Source organism: Galeopterus variegatus, unplaced genomic scaffold (assembly GCF_000696425.1).
Source record: "Galeopterus variegatus unplaced genomic scaffold, G_variegatus-3.0.2 Scaffold2792, whole genome shotgun sequence".
Taxonomy (NCBI): Eukaryota; Metazoa; Chordata; class Mammalia; order Dermoptera; family Cynocephalidae; genus Galeopterus; species Galeopterus variegatus.
The window spans coordinates 78065-99420 of NW_007728903.1; the positions used below are offsets into that span (position 1 = coordinate 78065).

The 21356-nt window shown below is 41.4% G+C and overlaps 1 protein-coding gene across 1 annotated transcript in view; it reads left to right on the forward strand.

The window, feature by feature from the left end:
• LOC103598933 (vacuolar protein sorting-associated protein 13D-like) overlaps positions 1-21356 on the forward strand; it is a gene marked incomplete at its 5' end in the record, with an annotated part of 136093 nt that overhangs the window by 77089 nt on the left and 37648 nt on the right. The window contains 2 exons of the mRNA XM_008582999.1: positions 9506-9638; positions 12046-12241. Of these exons, the coding sequence (XP_008581221.1) occupies positions 9506-9638; positions 12046-12241 (329 nt within the window). The remainder of the gene's footprint in view (positions 1-9505; positions 9639-12045; positions 12242-21356) is intronic.

Sequence of the window (21356 nt, forward strand, 5' to 3'; positions counted from 1 at the left end):
TTTTATTTTTTATTTTTTATTTTTTTCCTTTTTGTCTTTTTCCATGTCCGGCAACGGATCGCAACCCTCAGTGTCGCCCCCGTATCGGACCGGGACCGGCAACGGGATCGCAGCCCTCGGTGTTGCTCCCATGCCTCGCTCAGCCAGTGAGCGGGAACCGGTCTGTATGTGGGATCCGAACCCTCGGCGGGAGCGCCACCGCGCTTCCCAAGCGGCGCACTACAGCAGTGCGCCACCGGGCCGGCCCAGCTTATTTTAATTTTTGCTCATCTGAAAGGTGGGGACATCTGAATTTATTTTAAAGAGAAACTTCTTTTGGCCTTTTACTTGAGCCTGGGATGAAGCCCCATGTCTCAGGAGACATGAGATAGGACTTAATTTAAGTACCTTTGATCCGAGCTTCCTCTCATTCCCATTTTACCCCCCAAAAGATAGGTCCAACTTATTTGTTCTCTGAGATGCTAAAGACCAGTTATCAATCATGATTTTACCTAGTATTTATTGCACTTGCTTAGAATAAACTTCCCGGACATTACCTAGATATGAAGTATTGGTTTTGTATATACAGCTTTTGCAAAATGTAGGCTCTTTCTTACCCACCCTTGTAAAAAGTTAGTCAGTTGTTAGAAATAGCAGCTTAATTTCCACTATTAGTGGTATATTGCTCTTAGATGGGTTCATGGTGCTGGAAATAGCTGAGGACTGAGAAAGATGGAGAGAAGAGGAATGGAGACTGAACTCGATGAACTTTCAAGATCTGTTTTTATTCTAGGAGCATAGTTGGTTTTTGTCTATTCTCTCTTGATAGTTCTCTTCTGCTTTTGCTCCCCTCCCCACTAGCCCCTCTCCCCTAGATTTGTATCTCCACGTACGTACATCCATTACTCATACATGAAACAGTCCTTGCCAGAGAAATAGCTTCTTTGTGTAGTTAGATTTGCTTGACGAGGGCTGGCCGGTTAGCCCACTTGGTCAGAGTGCAGCCTTATAACACCAAGGTCAAGGGTTTGGATCCCCATACCGGCCAGCCACCAAAGAAAAAAAAAGATTTACTTGACCAGACCAGCTCTGACCAAACAAATCTTTTACTTTTGGTGTTCTACTTTCTTCAGTAAATCCTTGTCCTGTAAGAAGTTGGGATGGAAGAGCAGACCTCTTTTTCACAGGCAGGAGCTCTTGAAATTACTAGTCCCAATCCCACCCCAACTTGGCCACCATCTTTCCTCCCAGTGTAAATGGTACATGCTAGTAATATAACCTGGTGTGGTGTAATGTGACCCGCCTATTTCTTTGGGGCCTGTTTTAGATAGTGAGAGTAATTGCTTTGGGGAAGGGAAGGAGTGGGTCCTCGGCTGCATGGTCTAGGGTAAGGTCTGGGGGATGGAAATGGTTAAGGTGTTTGGGTGGTGACATGGATCAAGGAAGGGGACTGGAGCCTAAGTCTTCTTTCTTGTCCAGGGCTTTGCATGTAATTTCTCAGCAACTTTATCACTTATGTACTTCTGTCAGCTGCCTTCCTTTGTCAGCTCTGCTGCTTGGGAGAGGAAAGATGTAGGCCTGGTGTCTCCATGTGATTTTCACTAGCATTTAGGAAGGATGTTTTTCATGGAGACAATAACAAAAATCATGGTTGGTTTCCCTCTCTAGATTACTCAGCATCAGATGTAGGTATGTACTTAGCAGACCTTTGTTGGAGATGGTCATAGTCTTTCCAGTTTCATCTGTAAAACAGGAATAATAATGGAGCTACCTCCTAGGGTTGTTGTGAAGTTTAAACTGAATGACTTCATGAATGGCAGGCCCTTAGAACAGTGCCTGGTACATGGTAAACTTTGTTGCCTGATGGTTATAATTCCAAAAGTAACACTATGGTCTTCAGCAGTTAGAAATTTTTCCTAATGTATTTTGCTACATACTCACCTACAGCTTCATTTATTTAAAGACACAGTTGGGAACAGATTTCTTTCTAAAAACCTCGTGAAGGTATTTCAAACCCCTGAAAGCTGTCGGATTTTGCAACACAATGCTCAGCTTATACTGGTGCCCAGCATCTGTGGTTGTTCTTTCTAACATCACCCAGCTCCTTTCTTCCCAGGCTGTTGGCATTAAAGAGAATATATCTATGCATTTGAAATACAAAGTGCTTGACAGGAATGGAGTCCTTGTGACTGGGAAGGAGACAAGCTTGAGCTTCTTTTCTATTGAGGAATGTTGTGTTTCATATCTAAATTTCTATATTTTGAGATTTTATTCTGTTTATAATGGGCATATTTATACTTCTCTTTGTTCTACAACAGGCATTATGTAATTTCAGGATGAGACCGGCAGGATTTGGTTGAGGAGAAAAGCCGGGGGGGAGGGGCAGGGGGGGCACTCATTAGAAGAAAGAATAGGATTTGCAGTAATAACTCTTTGCTTTGTGCTTTCATAACCAGGGTCTCATTGGGTAGCTGTGGGTAGTGTTCTCCCTGTTTGATAGATGAAGACACTACTAAAGAGAGTGTTTTACTCACGTTCTCCCAGCTGATACTAGTGACAGAGTTGGCATCAGGACTCCTTGCTTTTCAAAGCCTGTGCGTTTTTCTGGAGTTGAAATAATTTATCTGCCAAGTCAGGCATTATGGTGTGACCACCAAAGAGGGAATTTTTTCCCACGTCATAATCTGTCTCCTTGGTCAGTACTGAAGTGTGAGCCATTTGTGCATATTGAAAAACATTATTAGGATGGCAAAACGATCTCTCTCATGAAGTCAGAAGCTTATTCCCCTTGGCTGGTACTAATTGTGCAGAAATCCACCTTTAGGCTCCCCTCTGCATGCTTCGTGGGTTTTTCAGCATCCCCACCATAATAACTTACCCCTTCTGCCAAAAACCCCTACAGTGAGTTAAAAGGTGAGACACATCTCCATCCATAGCTGGGTTTAACGACTCTTCTTGCCTACACTCTTTATAATTGGTGCAGGAAAAAACAGGGAAAACAGGACTTGACTAAGCTCTGACTACTTGTTGATTGCTGAAAATCAGTCTTCCTGACCCTACCTGTGTTTATTTTGCTTATTTCTGTGCTTTTAGCCTTATAGCAAACTCTACCAATCCTTTTTAAAGAAAAAGTAAAATCATATTATTGGAGTGTTTCAAACCACTCTGAACTTCCAGATTAATCTGAAACAACATCTGAGTTCATAACGAGGTCAGAGTTGCAGAATAGAAAGAGAGACTGCCAGTTCAGCAGGCGTGTGTCTTGGGCTAGTTAATACACCAGGAAAGGCTTGAGGTCTGACTTTGTTGCAAGTGTTTAGACCTTGTGTACAGAGATAATTCTGGGTGGCTTTGGATAACTTTGTTCCTTAACTGAAAAGGAGTGTCTGTTGCCTGATAAGTGTTTATCCGTGAAATAGCAACATGGTGTATATCTTAGGGTAGGAGGGCTTTTAGATCTCCAGAGACCAAAAAAAAAACAAAAAAAACAAAAAAAAAAAACCAAGGTCGTTGGTTTAGGCCAATGTTACTGGAGTAGAATTTCAGTCCCAGCTTTAAAATATCTTTATTATTCTTGCCCAGGGTCCTCTTTCTGGATTCTTTCCCCTTTTTCTCTTTGCTTTAAGGGCTATACATAATCCATAACCAAGTAGAACTGAAAACAGACAAACCTGTTCCACTTCTAGTGGATAGAAATCTGGGATCCAAACTGCCTCTTTCTTGCCAAACCTCAGCTTGTTTCATGCCTTTTTTTTTAAAAAATGCCCTTCCTCCATGCTCCCAGCCCTTCGCCATTTGGCTGAGTGAGGACTAGCTGTTTGGTTTGCCTTTTGCCAGTGATAGATACTCACTGCTTTTTGGATCACATTTTACTTTAACTCTTCCCTGTCCACAAATATCAAAAAAAGGTTCCTCAACATCAAGGCAGAACTCACACTCTGAGAATAATTTTGACTGTGGGTATTTTAACAGTGTCAAGCAGAAGGAAATGGTGAAGACCTTAGTTTTGAAATGACTTAAGTCTTATATGACTCCAGGGAGGTTTTCCTGATTGTGTACCAGCAGAGTTGAAAATGATTCTGAAGTTTAAGGCCCCAAATTACTTTTCTAAGAACCTTGTAAAAATTGATGACCAAACATTATGCCAAGCATTTTTCATTAGCTCCTTGACCCTTCAAAGAAACTCTTTAAGAAAGTGGTTGCTTTTTACAGATGGGTAAACTGAAATTCAGGAAAGTTAAGCAGCTTTCATGAGGATGCGTATTTAGTAAGTGACAGAGTAAGATTTGATTCCTTGCTCCTGCCTATTTGACTATATTATGGCAGCCCCTACAAAGTTCACATCAACCTTATTTATATGGACAACGTATAGCTGGTTTTCCGAATTTACGTGTTCAATCATAGCTTCTTGCAGGCAGTGCTGACTATAATTAGAGTGTGCTAGTAGCTGAGATTTGCAGGTGTACAACCTTGTACTTGGGATAATATAAAACTCCCTCACACCACAGAGACCTGCCATTTCTCTCTCCTTTCCTTTTATATGTGGTCACCATGTGCCCTGGTGGCAAGGAAGATATTGTCACCAGCAATTACTAAGTGGGGCATGGATATTAAGGAGGAAATTTCCATTAGGTAAATAACTGTGAAAGAAGAACCCAAAAGAAGGGGGAGTAATTCAAGCCCAGGCTCCTGTTACACTGGCCGAATACCTTTGGCATCCCATGCTTGCTGAATATCATAAAGGGGTCAGGAAAACTGATAGGAGACAGAACAGAGGGACACAGTATGAATTTTTCCCTTGCCCTATCCCAGCATCTACTTGAATTTCAGTTATATAAAATCAGCTGTTCAAAGCCAGGCCCTGAACCTGGGCTAACTTGCAGTGTCTCCTTTTTTATAAAGAATGAGATTATTTTTGGAAGGTGGGGTGTTGATTCGCAGTGTGTGTGTGCTCTTCAGTAGAACTGGCGTCTTGAAGTGCTTCTTAGATTTTTTAATCCCCTTGCTGAAAATAGTTCTTTAGAGAAATTAATGACTTAACTTTGGACTGTGGCCGGAATTCATGAAGTGTGGTGTGTTGAAGCGAAAGAAGGGGGAAAATCATTGTCTTTGCACATGTAATAGCAGATTTTCTGAAGGACATTCTGTTCCTTGGAACCTCTCAACTTAGTTTGGACAACATTCACTTGAAGCCTTAAGTATTTTGTGGACTTGAAATTGCTACAAAATGAGCAAGATTGACTTAAGTCTCTGCAAATGCTCCTCCTGGTGTTATTTATAACAAGTGAGTTAAAAATGATGTTCAAATTATCTTCCAGTTGCTAGTGGCTTTCCCAGTTTAAGAGCCTAACACATGCTCCCTGCTCTGACGCTTTTATAGCTTCTGCTTTACTTGGAGGGCGGGGGGCGGGGGGGGGGCATGCCAGACACTTTTCTGCAGAGTATCTCCCTGACTCCACTACAGCCCTGCGGAATGTTCCTGTTTTTCATATGAAGAAATTGAAGTTTGGACAACTCAATACTATTTTTATTGAATGTCCCTTATGTGTCAGACCCTGTGCTAAGTGCTTTACATGTTTATCTAATCCTTACAGCATCCTTGTAGGTGATAGTTTTATCCTCATTTTGAAGATGAAGAAACAAAGGCTCACATAGGTTAAGTTACTTATCCATAATCTCACAGCTATTAAGTGTCACAGTCAGAACTTGAACTCAGGTGTGATTATCTTTCTGTATGCCACATACATACTGCCTGACTGAAGTCTTGAGGGAAGGAGGCAGAAACCACTTCTGATTTCTGATTCTCAGTTTTAGCCTGGCACACAGTAGGAGTTGCACATGTTGGATTGCTTGGTTGACTGACTGGGTGCATAGCTGAATTGTACTTGCTCATATCCTGATGATTTTCAGCCTTTCCCTCAATGCCTCTGGGGTTCTTTCTCCTTTGTCTGAATTATCTGAATATCTACCTCAGGCTTCATTTGTCATAAGACATTGAGGGGTGGGGAATGAAGGATGTTGGGGACCAATCACTCCCTATGTGATGTTGTAGCTCTAGTCAGTATCTCTGTTCAGTTTTGATGATCATGTTCAAAGTCAAGGACATGAGTAAAAAATAATGTTTCCCAGCTTCAGAGAAGACCAAGGCTAGAGAGCACCCATAACAAGTGCTGCTGGAGTCCCCTCCCTCCCTGCACCCAACGTGTTCCCGTGCTGTCTTTGAGGGAGAAATAAGGGATAGGGTGTGGTTTACCTTCCCACTGAGGTGGGAATGAGAGTTGGTATTAAGGATGACTGACTGATTTAGGTACTCCCATAGTGAAAGGTGACCACACTTTATGGTGGCCTGGATTCAATATCAGAACTCAGTGGGTTGACCCAAGGCCCAGCCTTTGACCACTGCATCTATTATCTAGATGGCTTTGGTTTAATTCCTATGAAATTCTCTCCCAGTAAAATCTGATTAACTTCTCACCAGTACGGGTTTGGTTGGATCACAGAGATCAACATCTACCCAAGTTTTCTGAGTTCTCAAAGCGCATTTTTAGTGCTGAAGAGAGATTGCCTGTTAATATCTTCATATCCTTTACTTTTTACTTCCAAGTGACAAAGGACAGGTCCAGTTGGCTTGCACAAGTAAGCCAACTTACTTTAGACAGAGAGGTGGAAATTCAGACAGAGGCTCTACGGTAAGTTGAGTTAGATGTAGGTACCTTTCCATGGAAAAGGTGAGGCACCTGAGAAGCATGTGGAAGACTCTGGCATTGAAAGGGAAGATTTAAATCTCTTAGGTCATATTAACCCATCCTCCTTGGGTCAAAATGGTGTCTTTGTACAGTGAGCACCAAGGAGCCTGTTCGTGCTGGAGGTGCTGAGCTGCTGCATCAGAATCAGTTGGCAATTAAGCTTCTGGCATAGGCTCACTCATAAACCTTGGACATTAAGCTTGTTTAATTGGCAGGGGGTTAGAAGAAGGAATGGTATTGGGCAGTTTGCCTAGATTTTTCTCTCAAGGGGAAAAAAGTGTTATGGGATTTTTTACTTCTCCTAGTCAGCTGTAGAAATAGGTAAAAGGGACCTTAACTTAATCTTCTTCCAAGGAAATGATCTATTCTCAAGGAGAGTAAGAGCTTGAGTAAAATGGGGAAGACCTGAACAAGACCCTGAAAGGAGCTTTGGTGCTCCTGGGCGTCTTCAGGTGGAGCACAGGCATCTTCAGGTAGAGCAGGTGCCTCTTGGCATACTTTAACCAGAGAAGCATGACAGGGATGTGTGATCTCTCTACTTCTGAGGCATCAGGAAGAAGCATTTTTGCCCAGACCCTGAATGAAGAACACTGGCAACCTACATAATTCTAGAACATAGCAGGGACTCTTTTTCACCCTTTCCAAAACAAGGATTACATTTTCCTCAGTCTAGATTCCTGCTTATAGTTCGTATTCTGGGTTTTTGTTTCTGGCTGTTTCATATATATAATTGATTTTTTCCCAATGAGACTGTCAGCTCCTTAAGAATAAGACCTAAGGTTATTATTTGTTTGTATTCTCAGCAGTGCCTAAATCTGTGCTGGGCCCAGAGTAAGTGCTTAATAAAGACATTCCACCTTGGGTTGTAGATCACACAGTGTGTCAGAGATGGAAAAGATTTGGGAAATTATCAGGTCCAACACTCTAATTTTATAGATGATGCCACTCTAAAAACTCACTTTGAAGGCTAGTGTTTATCTGCTGGAAACAGGGTTTTTTTGTTGTTGTTGTTTTGTTTTTTAATGTTAAATCTTATTGCAAATGACCATACTTCTAAACCTTAGAAAGACCTTCTTCAAATAGTGCAAGATGTTCCTCTTTGGATTAGTAGCTGACTAATAACAACAGTAAGAATGCTAACTAGATGCTAGACCTGAGCCGTCGTCACTAATCCTTCCAGCCACATGACAGCGTAGGTACTATCACCATTCTCCAGATGCAGAGTGAGGCTCAGAGGTAGGGAGCCTTGCTCAGGGTCATGTAGCTACCAGAATGGTTGAGAGGGCACTGCAGCCCAGGCTCGTGGTTCTTCTGCTATACTGTGGATGCTCTTAAAAGGGATCCCTGCGTAAAGCCCCTGCTTAGTAATTCACAGTGCTGGCTCTGCAATATCCTGTGGTGTCTCCGATTGCCCTAAAGGAAATTGTAAAATTAATTTTCATTCACTTTAATTCTCTAATTAGACGGGAAATATGGGGCAGGTAAGGCAAAAAGCAAACAAATATTGATAGAGATTGCAGCTCCAGAAAGGTCAGTAATCACTGCTCTCGATCATGAAAGCATTTAGATTGAGCGAAATGAAAGAGTATTCCCATAGCTTGCCTCGGGAGCCACTGCTTTACATAAAATTACTGTTTCTTCCTCTAGTCCTCCTTCTGTGCTCAGAACTCCCCTGTCACTAGTGTCAAGAAGCCTCAGGACTGATGGTTTCCAGGGCAGATCTGATCTGTGTAACCCACACACATGCCCTTGCCAAATCAGAATGAAATAGGCCCCAGATGGCTACCCAGTGTGCTGGGTCTTCCAGGCAAGCTCTTGCCTTGACTCTTTCCACTGAGCTTTATATCTAAATAACATTCCTGTGAGTTTTCTAAAAGGTTAGTCCTGGGTCATTGGCACTTAAACCACTTGTTTTGGTAGATCTTTCCTGAGAAGGTTAATTATGTATTTGATATCCTTCTCCTTTTATGCCTGAATGATGAGGATAAGTACCCTGTGGTTTATTAACTGTCACTTTAAACCTTCTCAAATTGTCTTGTGACAAAAGAGTTTTGTGTCCTTTTTATCCAGCTTTGATGGATGAGATGGCTTCTCTGGTTAAAATATGCCAGGATAAATAAAATCTCTCTGCTTTGTGGGAGAAAATGAGTTTGCATTTGAAGTCATGAGTTCAAGTCTACCTCTTCCCAAGAAAGATGCCCTAACCTGTTAATCTTTTCATCTACTTAATTTTTTTCTTTTGACAAATGAAGCTTGGCACCTAATGGGTACTCAGTAATTATTGGGTGAATGAAAGAAGGTATTACTTGAGGAAGGTTGAGCTCACCAGAAATTTTTATTCCAAACTCTAAAGCATTAATCTGACACATTTCCTGTTTTGAATCCCACTGATTCTTAGAGCAAAGAGCCTGTGTCCTTACCATCATAGAATCCCAAAGCTTACCTCTCCTCCCCCAAGACCATTTTGTCATGCCTTTAATTTTTTCAGTAAATTTTCAGTAGTGTTGTGGAAATTAAATGTCATTAGTGATGTTTAGCAGTTGCTTTGTAAGCCTTGTATCCCCCAGTGTAAGCATCCCACAATTTGTATGTGTCCAGTGTTTGAGAACTATTGTTGTGGGGCACACAGTATATGTAATTCAGCAATTAATCTCTCTTTCTAATTGGTATTTACTGAATCCTAGCTAGGAGCAAGGGAAGGTATTTATTTTAAATAATTAAAATATTAAAAATAGTGCTGAGGCTTTAAAACTTCCCCTTATGTTTTTAATTCATTCCAGTTTGCTGGGACATTATCAGATGGCTTAGGGAAGACGATGGACAATCGGCATCAGTCAGAGCGGGAATACATCAGATACCATGCAGCCACAAGTGGTGAACACCTCGTAGCAGGCATCCATGGCCTGGCTCATGGTAAGTCACATGACAGCATGCTGTGGAAGAATGGCTGTTCTGCCACAGTCCCTCAGAGGTACCGTCAAATGCAAGTAGAATAAAAGCTGACAGCAGGGGAGATCCACATACCAGAGAGATGTAGGTGATGGCATGTGTTCATCTCTGAATTTGTTTGAATTCTGACTTTTAGTGGTTTAATTCTGACTCATTTGTGTGTTATTGCATTTTTCTCAATAACCTCTTGGCATGGCATTGAGGGCCTTTGCAATATAAACCCAGCCAATTTTTCTAACCACTGTCCCCCAACCACCCTGTGCTTCAGCCACACACAGCCATGTTCTGCTCCCCAGACATGCCTCCTAGTCCTTGCTCACTCATGGTCCACCACCTTCCCTTTCTCTGCCTCATTTCCTTGCTTTATCAAAATCCTGCTCAACCTATAAGTCCCAACTCAAATGACATCTCCCCAGCTCCACTGTCCCAGTTAGAATTAATGACAGTTAGAGCACACATGGTAGCTGGGTATGTCTTGGTCTCTGATAGATTGTGAGTGCCATGACAGCATAAAGACCATTTTGTGTTCACCTTTGTACTTGCATACCTCACGTGACACCTGGCAGATAGCTCATGCTTAGTTATGGCTGGTAAACTGAACCAGAAATTTGTACCAGATCCTTGGAATTGTGTGAAGCTTTCAGAGTCGTATCAAGACTGATCAGTCTTGATTATCTGCATTTGGAGGAAGAGGAAGGAGTATAGATAATAAAAAAAAAATTATATTTGTGCTTAGGACACAATGTTTAGGTCAGAGTTTTTGTTTATCAGCTTTCCTGATGGTGAGGTTTGGATCAAAATGCCTTTGCTTTGTAAAGGGAGCAGCCCCCAAGGAGACATCAGGCTAGAAGTAAAATTTGGCTGAAATCAATCTGTTTATAGACTTTAAAAGTTGACCATCAGGTAATCATTTGGGGTTAAAGATTTAATCATTCTTTCTAGTAACTGTAATGACAGTGCATTAGACTATTAGAGGGCTTTTTTTTTTTAGGAATATAAAATGCTTTGCTATGTATAATTGCCATTATCTGTCCAGCATCCTGGGGATGTGGAGATGGCTGTCCTTACTTTCTAGATGAACACACAATGTGTTGAGAAAGTGGGTGATTGGTTCAAGGTTGCAAAATCACCGTCAGCCAAGGATCATTCTGATAATACGTACAGGAGCCAGTTAGGCCGATCTAAGACCAGGAACCAGTAGCCTCATCTAAAGAAGGTCCATTGAGCTCTGGGTTATATGAAATCAGTAGCCTGGAGTGAGATTCTTTTTCAGGGTGAAAAGACCTTTAAAAGATAACAAGACCAGAATACAGTCTATCTCCTTGGTTTAAAATATTAGAGTTGTGCTCAGTTCTCTCTGTAGGCTCTGCCTGACCCGGGTCCAGTAATATTCTGTCTCTCAGGTCCGGTCTGAACCCCTGTACTGTGCATGCTCTGCCAAGAACTTCATTCAAAAGGTTGGGAAAGGGGATATTGCCTCACTGGAGCAAATGGACCCAGAATCCAAAAGAAACGCTGTGAGTTGTTAGTACATTCTCACCCAAGGAGTTTCCTTTACCAATTTATCTCACTAGAGCTGAAGAGTCTAGAGAGCTTGCTCACACCCCCACTGTCAGAGGGTAAACATCCTGAGAGTGTCCCTGGCACAAGTCCTGGAAATGCTCCCCGGACAGGGCTGCCTTTTCCCCGCAATGCCTGTGACCTCTCCAGCCTTTGCCAACTTCTGGCTACTTCTCTTTCAGCCATTGCTGTCAGCTTTCAGAATGTTTGGACTGTGTTTTTGACCTAGGTTGATATTTTGAACTGACTCCATTGAGGGTCCCAGTTAGCTTTGGCAGCTTTTGGGGGTGCCCTTCATGAAGACTTCATCATTTGCTATAATTGCCTATACCTGATTTCAGCAAAGCGTACAGTAGCTTTTACCCCATTTCAAACATTTGGTGGTGTGTATATTTGATTATTTCTCTGCCTTATATTTTATAAGATCCCAACTTCTTTTGGCTTTCCCCCAGAGCCCTAGTCTCCTGTTGATTTAATTCCTATCATGTGTGTCTTCTCCTGATTGCCCATATGCTGCCCAAGCTCTGGAATGGAAAATGGCCTCCTGTTAACCTCTCAGCTTTTTTTTTTAAAACTGGAACACACTTCTGACCAATATGTAATATATATCCTCTGACTCTGGACTTATTGGGCAAATATGCTGCATCTTTCTGTGATTTGGCCTTTCTGTGGCCTATCTGGCACAGAGATTAACAGAATGCCCTTAAGTTATCATTTTAGGTGCATGGAATTGAGGGGTTTGGGGTTTGGCTTTAAATGCTTTTGCTTTTGTCCTTGGCCAGGTTACAACAGCCCCTGTCTTTTTCGCTAGGTATCATTGGTGGATTGACCAGTGTTATAACTTCAACAGTGGAAGGTGTGAAAACAGAAGGGGGTGTCAGCGGTTTTATATCTGGCCTTGGGAAAGGGCTTGTTGGCACTGTGACCAAACCAGTGGCAGGCGCCCTGGATTTTGCATCAGAAACAGCTCAGGCGGTGAGAGACACAGCCACACTCAGTGGCCCCAGGTCAGTGGTCGTGGGGGGAATGACTTTTGCAATTTTTAGGCCAGGTCTCCTCCTCCTCTTAATGCATACTGATGTGTTTAATCATATTCTTTCTGCCTTACTTATGTGATTTTTAATTTGAATGTTTAGAGCTGAAATGTCTGACCTTCCTAATATAAACATGAGTATTTCAAAAAGGCCGTGGAAAAATAGAATTAAAAGATAACGTGAATCTTTCCATGAACTTTTTGAATTACCCTTGTCTGTGAAAATAAGACACAAAAACCTGGCATGAGTTTTTCCAGATTTATATCTACATGTATATATTATACTATGTTGTTTTTCTTCATTAGAGAGATCAGAAATAGGATTACACCCTTACAAGCTTCCCTTGTTCACCAAGCCAAGTGTACCCCCAGATGCCCATGAGTAAATCTATGAGATTGTAGGCTGGGTCCCTACTCCTATGCTCCATGGTATAGTTCTAGAATCCCTGCAGTTGTAGGTCACCACATGGGTCTGTTCTTTCTTAGTTTTCTATCCACTTGAAAGTGCCAGCCAGTCCCCCAACCTTATAAAGAAGAGATCTCTCCACCCCCACCCCTAGATAGCAAGTCAGCAGTTCTGCTATGGGATGCTGTCTTATCTTGATACCAGCTAAGGATGAATATCAGCGACAGCCCATATGGCTCCAAATCCTACAGAACCCAACCCCTTTAACTTAGCCTAGCAAGTCAGCAGTTCTGCTATGGGATGCTGTCTTATCTTGATACCAGCTAAGGCTGAATATCAGCGACAGCCCATATGGCTCCAAATCCTACAGAACCCAACCCCTTTAACTTAGCTATTCGTTTTATTGGCCTATTTTAGCCTGCTTTTTCCAGAGTGACTAATTAGGGATTCTTATCAACAAAGGGTATAATGAATGTTACAATTCCCAGCGAAGCTGGACTCCACTTAAGCCCAGAAGGATTTTTCTGCTGCCTGGATAATATGTTCCCCGAGTGAATTAGTGTGCCCTTTTAGAATGCCTGGTGCCTGGGCCATGTCCACACCCTGTTGCTCCCTCCAATAGGATTTGAAGAGAAATTGTCCCCAGTTAAAATGGATCCATTTGTCTGTCACCAGGAAACTTTACTGATGACACATTACTGCAGTAGGGGAAATGCTTAAGATTGTAGACTGTGACTGTGTAATCCATTCTGCCAGAATGCCTTCCATCTGGAAGCAGCTGCTTTTTAAAAAAGGATCTGTGGAGTTTACTTTAGTTAAGTCACATTCTATTCTCAGATACAAAGCTAAAGCCATCCTTGAAGTTTTTTTGAAGCATTTATGAGGTTTTGGGGCAGGCGGTAGGGAGGCTTTAAAAGTATTTCCAGTTAATTTTTCCATTTCTATTCAAAGCCCAAGAAGTCTACCTCCAGTATTTTGTTAAAACAGTAAGACCTAATGAAATATGAGTAAAGCAGAAGACCCCTAAGAATTCCCAAAGAACCACCCTTATTCTTAAAATCCCAAAATGGTCAAGGGATTGATTGGTTTGTTTCAAAAAGGGTTTGAGGTACATGTGTTAAAATTTTAAAAGATTATTTGTGCTATAAAATTGAATGATGTTGACTAGAAAGAAATCACTTGAATTTTGTATATTGTCAGTTTGGAAGTCTTGAGATTTTGCATTCTTTTTAGGAGCATGAGTATGTAGCCATGGTTGCTTCAGAAAAAAAGGCGGTCTTATTGTTTTTACCAGTTGTCCAATATTTACATAGAAGGTTTGATTTAGTGTCAGCCAGTACATATGTGTCATTTATTCATTTCCAGTCAGTAAATATTGATTGAAAATTCCCTATGAACTCAGGGTTGGGAATATAGCAGAAAGCAAGACTGTCCCTAAGTCTCAAAGAGCATATATCAAGCACGGCAGCAAACATCAGACAATCACATAAATAATTATTTGCTAAAATTGTGATAAATGGCACAGAGGAGGTTTACAGGATGCTGAGAGACTGTATGATTACGGAAGGAAAATGGCTAATCTAGTGGTCAGTAGAGTCAAGACAGGCTTTTCTTTTTTTTTTGTCCTTTTTGAGACCGGCCGCACCGCTCTCAGCCAGTTAGCGCTGTGAGTGCACCAGTCATCCCCATATAGGATCCGAACCCGCGGCGGGAGCGCCACCGCGCTCCCAGCGCCACACCCTCCTGAGTGCGCCACGGGCTCGGCCCAAGACAGGGTTTTCTAGGGAAGTGATATTTGAGATGAAGCCTGAAAGTATAAATAGGAGTTGGTCAGGTGAAAAGAAGAAAGAAAAAGGGAACCACATGTACAACACTAGAAGGAAGAAACATATCACTTAATAAGTGCCAGGCACTGTCTAGATGCCTCCACACATGGGATCTCATTTAATCTGCATACCTCGGTTACAAATGAGGACAAGACGGTTCAAAGAAATTGCATGGATTGTCCACAGCCAAACAGCTGGTTGGCAATGATAGAGCCAGAATCAGCCCAAGGCCATCTACTGACTCTAAGCCCAGTACCCCTGCATTATGCTGCACTGCCTGGGCCTGGCTGGTCCTCACTGGATTTCCCTCACACGTGTATCAGATTCACTTAGTGTCAAGGAATGGCATGCTATACAGTGTCTTCCCTGATGACTCAAGGTTTACTACCCCCAGCAATTTACTCATGGTGCTGAACCCTGACATGATTCAGCATCTTGGCCAGCTCTGCATTTCTCTCTCTGGTTCCTCTGGCCTGTCAGCTTAGATCTCAGCAGCAGAGCCCATGCACTCCACGATGAGCTTTGCTTGGATCCTTACCTGATGAAGGCACTGTGGAACCATTACCAGTCAGCCCTGGTCATTCTTTATCACAGCCCGTGTAGAGGAGGCACCTGAGATACGGGAAAGTTGTGCAGCTTGCCTCTGAGCAAATGGTAATTAGGCAGTCTAACTGAAGTTTAACTGCGTATTTCCTGGAACAGCTAGCTATCTACCTAACTATTCACTCCTCCTAGAAACAAAAGCTACAGTGATCAGTGAGGAGCAGCCAGATAGTCATGGGCCTGTGGACATGGAAGCCCAGAGGAGGGGGAATTAAGCTTCTATATCTCCTCTCTTCCTGGAGTTGCCAGGAGTGGGGAAGCCATAGCAGAGAAGTAACCAGAGGTGAGTGGGACATAACACTAGATCCATGCTAATAGGGGGCCTCAGTGGATCACAGTGTCCTTTATTGCACTTGAAAAGCACTACAGATTCTTGTGAAGGGATAAGTAGTAGCCCTTTTACCAGTTTCCCTCAGTCCATTTGTCCAGGTCCAAAAGCAAGGTTATTAATGAGAAGCCACGTGTTAGAGACAGAAGAGCATGTGACCCAGAAAACAACAGAGTCCCAACCCCTTCACTTATTAGCTTTGGGCCCTTGATCAAGTCTCTTAGCCTATGTAAGCCTCAGTTTGTTCATCTGTAAATTGGGGATAAATATACCTGTCTATTTATTCTGCCTCTTGGGGGTTTGGAGCTCAACCAGAATTGTTTTAATGTGGAAGTTATAAAGAACTATACAAATGCTGGGCAATATTATTTTTGAGTTATATTAAAGGAGCACAGAGATCCTTGCAGGTGGAGAAATGTTTCAGTACCTTAAAGATTTGTTCTGATGACACTGTGATCTCTTAGGAACATACTAGTTCTACCCAGGGGATAAATCACCCTGGTTTCTTGGAAGTGAGTTATAACCATCTCCAACCATCTCAGTCGATTGAACAGGATCCAGGGGTGTTACTCAGGGTTTTTCCCCACTGTTTAGACAACAGGGACTAACAAATGATTTGAAGGGATTAGAAGTGAGATTCTGACCGAGGGCTGACCAGAGCCCAGGGACCAAGCCAGGAATAGAACCCAAGAGTCCAAGAGTTCTGCCTCTCTGAGTCTGCACTTGGAATGAGACTTTCTGCTTCCTTTGTAATATTTCATCCAAGTGAAGGCTTAGATCTTAGCTTCTCTGTTTTAAATGACCCAAATTTTAAGCAGATGATAGCAAAGTAAGCCATAAAACTGTGAAAGAATACTCCTTCCAGTAATCCATCTGAAAAGTGGCCTTACAGGAAACCTTGGCTCCTTTTTGTGTTTATTTGAGCATGATTTTATTTATAGGGAACCCCCCTCCTATTTTCTTTTAGATTAAAATACTTTCAAGTTCCTTTCCTTGTTGGAGGATGCAGGCATTCCAAACAGCCACCTAACTTTCCTCTGAAATTTCTATGCAATCTAATAGTCCTTGGGAAGGCAGGTGGGGGTTGGGAGAGGAGAGGGGGGTGGGGAGAGGAGAGGGCGGAGGACAGCAGAGCCTTTGGCCTCACCGTGAATGTTGTGGACTGATATCCCCTGCGGCATTTGTTCACTGTGCAAGTATGTGTGGCTTGGAACTGAAATAAGAAGCCTCTTCCAAGGCAACGTTCTGCTGGCTCAGGTTGCATCTTCTCGTCTACGTGTATTGGGCCACATTTGTCTGTTCCCAAGTAAAGTTTACAAAAATGGCACAGATGCAGCCACACTTGTGGTGCCATTGAAGCCATGTAGAAAAGCCTGCTGCCCTCAAACAGAGCAGGCCAAAGCAGGGCGCCAGGCCTTGAGAGAGCGCCTGGTTCTCTGAAGACATGTGTTGGTATCTGAGGGAAGTGTAGAAAGCTACAGGGACCCAGGAACAGCCATTTCACAATAGAAGGCAAAAATACCTTTGAAAAGAGAGGAGTGTCTGACTCTGGGCTGTTTATTTGCTTGTTTGTTATAGACTTTGGGGTGCATGACATTTTAGGAAAGTAGCAGATGAAGATTTATGAAGCTCGGGCCATGAGGTTTCCTCCAAAATATTTCTTCACCTTCTTAGTCAAGACCAAGAAAGTGGGGGGAGAAGTGGGAGTTGGCAGAACTTGAAATATTTAAACTAATTTAGCAAAGCTTAGGAGTGTTGGAGCTTATCTCATTATTTAAGTTAGATAAGGAAGAAGGGGGAATTTGAAGGATAATGATAGATCAGTGTTTAAGAATATAGCCATCAGGACTGATAATGCTCTGGAATCCCAGGACCCTTGTATTGTGCATGCAGATGTATAAATTCCAGTTGCTCTGAGAGCTTTTGAGTAACCTGTTCTTTAGTTGATTTCACAGAAAAGATTTATGGTGGGCATATTTGACTTTTTCAGTAAAAACATTCCCTAGAAACCACCCCAAATTTGTTAAAGACAATTTCCATTAATGGCCTCTTAGATGTGAAACTGAAATGGATTTCTTAAGGAAAAGCCCTTTTTGTTACAGTGTTTGCACCTTACCCAGGAGAGCCTGAATGAAGTCAGGTTGGACAAGTCAGAAAAAAGTCAACAAGGAGAACCTAAGAAATGCTTCCACTAACTCTTTCATTCCAGTTTGGCAATACTGCTTTAATTATTCTACTCTGAAAGCAGCCGTTTGTTAAACTTGGTATTACACATAGCACATCAAGCAGAATTGGTTTAAATTGAGCTTTTAGGGGACTTCCAAAGGAAAAATCTAATAGAAATTAAAATCTTTATTAGGATACACCGGTGCTCTCATGTTTTTCCACCAGTGTTCCTTTTAGGGCAGAGGAGAGTAGACTGATATCTCATGTATCTGGGAGCAGAACAAGTTCAGCGTTTCTTTGAAAGTTTCTGTTTTCTCTTAAAACTACAAATGGATTTTATATTTTATTCCACATTTGCTTTAATAAGACAGTATTTTTAATTGCTGTCCAGTAAAATTAACCCTTCAGAAAAATACACCATGTTATCTTGTGGCTACTGCCTCATACTTGTTTAAGAAGTTCACACATACTCCTTCCAGATGAGTCCTGTAGGCTGTAGTGTCATCGATACAAAGACATGTGTATTGGTAAGGGTGAAAAGCTGGGACTTAGTACATGTTTGATCCTGAGGCTCTGTTTCTTATCTTTGGGCATATCTGTCTATTGACTTGGGGCAGCTGATGTATTAGTTAACATGTCAATTTCATCATGAGAAGGAATTACATTTTAGTGGAAACTGAAAAGTTACTGCTCTGTCCAACTGAAGGAAAGGGACTGTCATCTCTCTTCTCTGTTGTCCAAAGGTTACACAGTGGATATAGTGGCAAGCCACTATATCTTCTGCTCACCCTTGTATATGTATGTATGAGGTGAGAGCCATATATTCTCACTTCCTGGTCTTGCCAAACCAGGTCTTTGCAAAGAATGCTTGAGGGTAGATGGGTCATTTTCTCATTCCTCTCTACCTAAGCAACCTCAGAAGAAGAACCAACATTAAGAGCTGTGTTAATGGCATTGGATGTCTCACTTGGGTCTGAAATTAAGCTAATGAAATTATAGGTTAAGATATTTTTAAGAAACAACAGTCCTTCATGCCTTATAAGTTAAAATTCCTCTCAAACACAAGCAGAGAAATCTTATTTTCTTAGATAGACTTCTTCCCTCTTGCTGAACTCTAAATACTGTACTCTCCTTTCACTCAAAGGCCCCAGACGATGCTATTCTCATTATAACCTAACTTATGGAAAGCTCACATCTATTGCTGGGGGGAAAAAAAAAAAAGCAAAGTGTGTGTTCATGCACACGCATATTTGAGAACAGTCTTTCCATTTCTGAAATCCCATGACTCATTTTCATGCAAGATTATCTGTTAGAAAAAAAACCCCACTTTTTTGGTCATGGTACATTATAATCATTTCTAGAAAGAAAAGCATCTAATTTTTGCGCATATTTGAGAACAGTCTTTCCATTTCTGAAATCCCATGACTCATTTTCATGCAAGATTATCTGTTAGAAAAAAAAACCCACTTTTTTGGTCATGGTACATTATAATCATTTCTAGAAAGAAAAGCATCTAATTTTTGCCATTTTTGGCATGCAGAGATGACTGACTTCATGGAAATGGCACAATCCTGCTTCCAAAAGTAAAACTCAACTGAATTTAGTACATCTTTAAAGTCCAGTCCTTGTATCTTAACCAATAGGTCTTGTGCAAAGAAAATAGAATGGAAGGTGTAGTTGCTTACTGATTTTGGCTTTTCCATTTAAAAATTAAATAATCTAGCCATTGTTAATCTGTAGTCCGTCCGTGTTTGGTGAATTCATTTTTAAAATTCTGGAGTGACGTCTAATCTTATATACATAAGATACACGTTTGAGATTTTTGGTTTGAATTTCAAGAGAAACAGAATAGTATTTATATTTCTTCCTGAGAAAAATTTCTATCTTGTGCATTAAAGAATGAGGAGCCACGAACTATTTGTGGAACTCCTGTGACAGCTTTGGATTTACTTCTTAGGTTTTGATGACTATCCTCTGTCTTTCATGGTTTTCCCTTACAGAATCATCCATCTTTGCCCAGGATGAAATTGGAGTCTTGCTGTAAGAGAGGGTCCAGGTTTGACTTAAAATCCCCTCCTAGAGAGCTTCAGATAATTCTGAGACACACAGAGGACATATGGATCAGTAGGGAATTAAAGACTTAGTATTATATTACAAATAATGGTTTCTAAGCTTTGGGAGAAGGAAAGGTAGGTTTGGGTGCTATATAATTCACCCTGTGTTTTCATGCCCCAATACCTTTATCTAGTATTCTCTTTTTATACTGCCTCTCAAAGACAGGTTCTTGCTAAATTTCTCATTGATTTGTCGAGTAGAGAAAAATAAGATCTAATTAGCAAAACATTTTTATCACAATATACTCTGAAAGAGTTTTATTATATTGAGCTCATGTAATTCAAATCAGGTTAATAACAGTATTACTAATCTATATCCTTAGTAAATGTACTTTAATACATGGAGGAAACTGATTTCTGATTACTACAGAATTTGTACATATGGGTCTTTTTAGAGAACAGGGTCTCAAAATATGGCCTAGAGACTCCTGGGGAACCCCAAATCCATAATATCAAACCTATTTTTATATATTCAAATATTTATATATGAATTCATAGATATAACAATTATATAATAATATTCTTTAATGTGTACAGGGCAGTTTTCCAGAAGCTACACAATATGTGATATTGCAACAGTTTGAATGTAGAAGCAGATAGCAGAATACAGCTGTTTTTTGTTAAGCAAGATTTAAAGAGATTTGCAAAAATGTAAAACAGTGCCACTTTTCTCATCCTCATGACTGTGAACATGCTACCAGCCGACAGATACACCTGTACCTGGTTAATTTCTTTGACAAGCTGTTTTTTTGAAAATATGGTAATGATCCATCGTCTTGCTGATAAACAGCACATATCGGCAATGATGGATCAATGTGGATTAAACTACGGGAGCCACTGTTGCATGGTGTTTCACTTTGGCTTCCTGCCAACAGTTGTCAGCCCTCCTGGTTTGCTCCTGACTTTTACTAGATTTCTTGAAGTAACAATTGGAAAGATTTTATCACATATCAGAAAGACTTCTTATAAATAATTGACCTAATTTAGTCCTTTGTCTTAACTACCATCCCAATAAATTTTAACCTCAGCAGCATGGTAAATACAGAGCAGATTACTTCAAAGTGCAAGGTCCATCTTGTCAAAAGGCCACTGGTTGTGTTAGCACTGCCCTGACTCTTTCAGGTAATTGAGAAAGGTGTATCTATTTCAGAGTTTACTTGCCAAAACCTCAGCTTTCTACTCTAACAAAGTTGAAGCAGGACAAACCCACAATATTTGGATAAGCTCCTTTGAACTCCTTGTAGAAAGCAGTTTTTATGAGGCAGTTGTTCTGTGTTAACACCAGAGACAGCTCCTAGTAGATTTTCCCTAAACATACTTCAAACATCGATAATGGCAGGGGTGACCCAAGCTGTATCATAAAATCCCGAGGACTGCAGAAAACTTCAAAGGGGAGTCCGAGCAAAACCTCACCTCTCATTATGAGGAGTATGGGTCACAGAAATCCCGGCTAGAAACCACCATAACCTCACTGTGTAATGCCAGCATGGACAGAGGGCAGGGCTCCTCAGTTTCCTGGACTTTACCAGTTGACCCCAACAGCACAATTAGGGTAGTAATAACTGGCACCTGCCCACCTCCTAAGGCTTCACAGGCCAAATTACCACATGTAAAGTGCTTTTATATCCCTTAGTGAAAAGATGCAA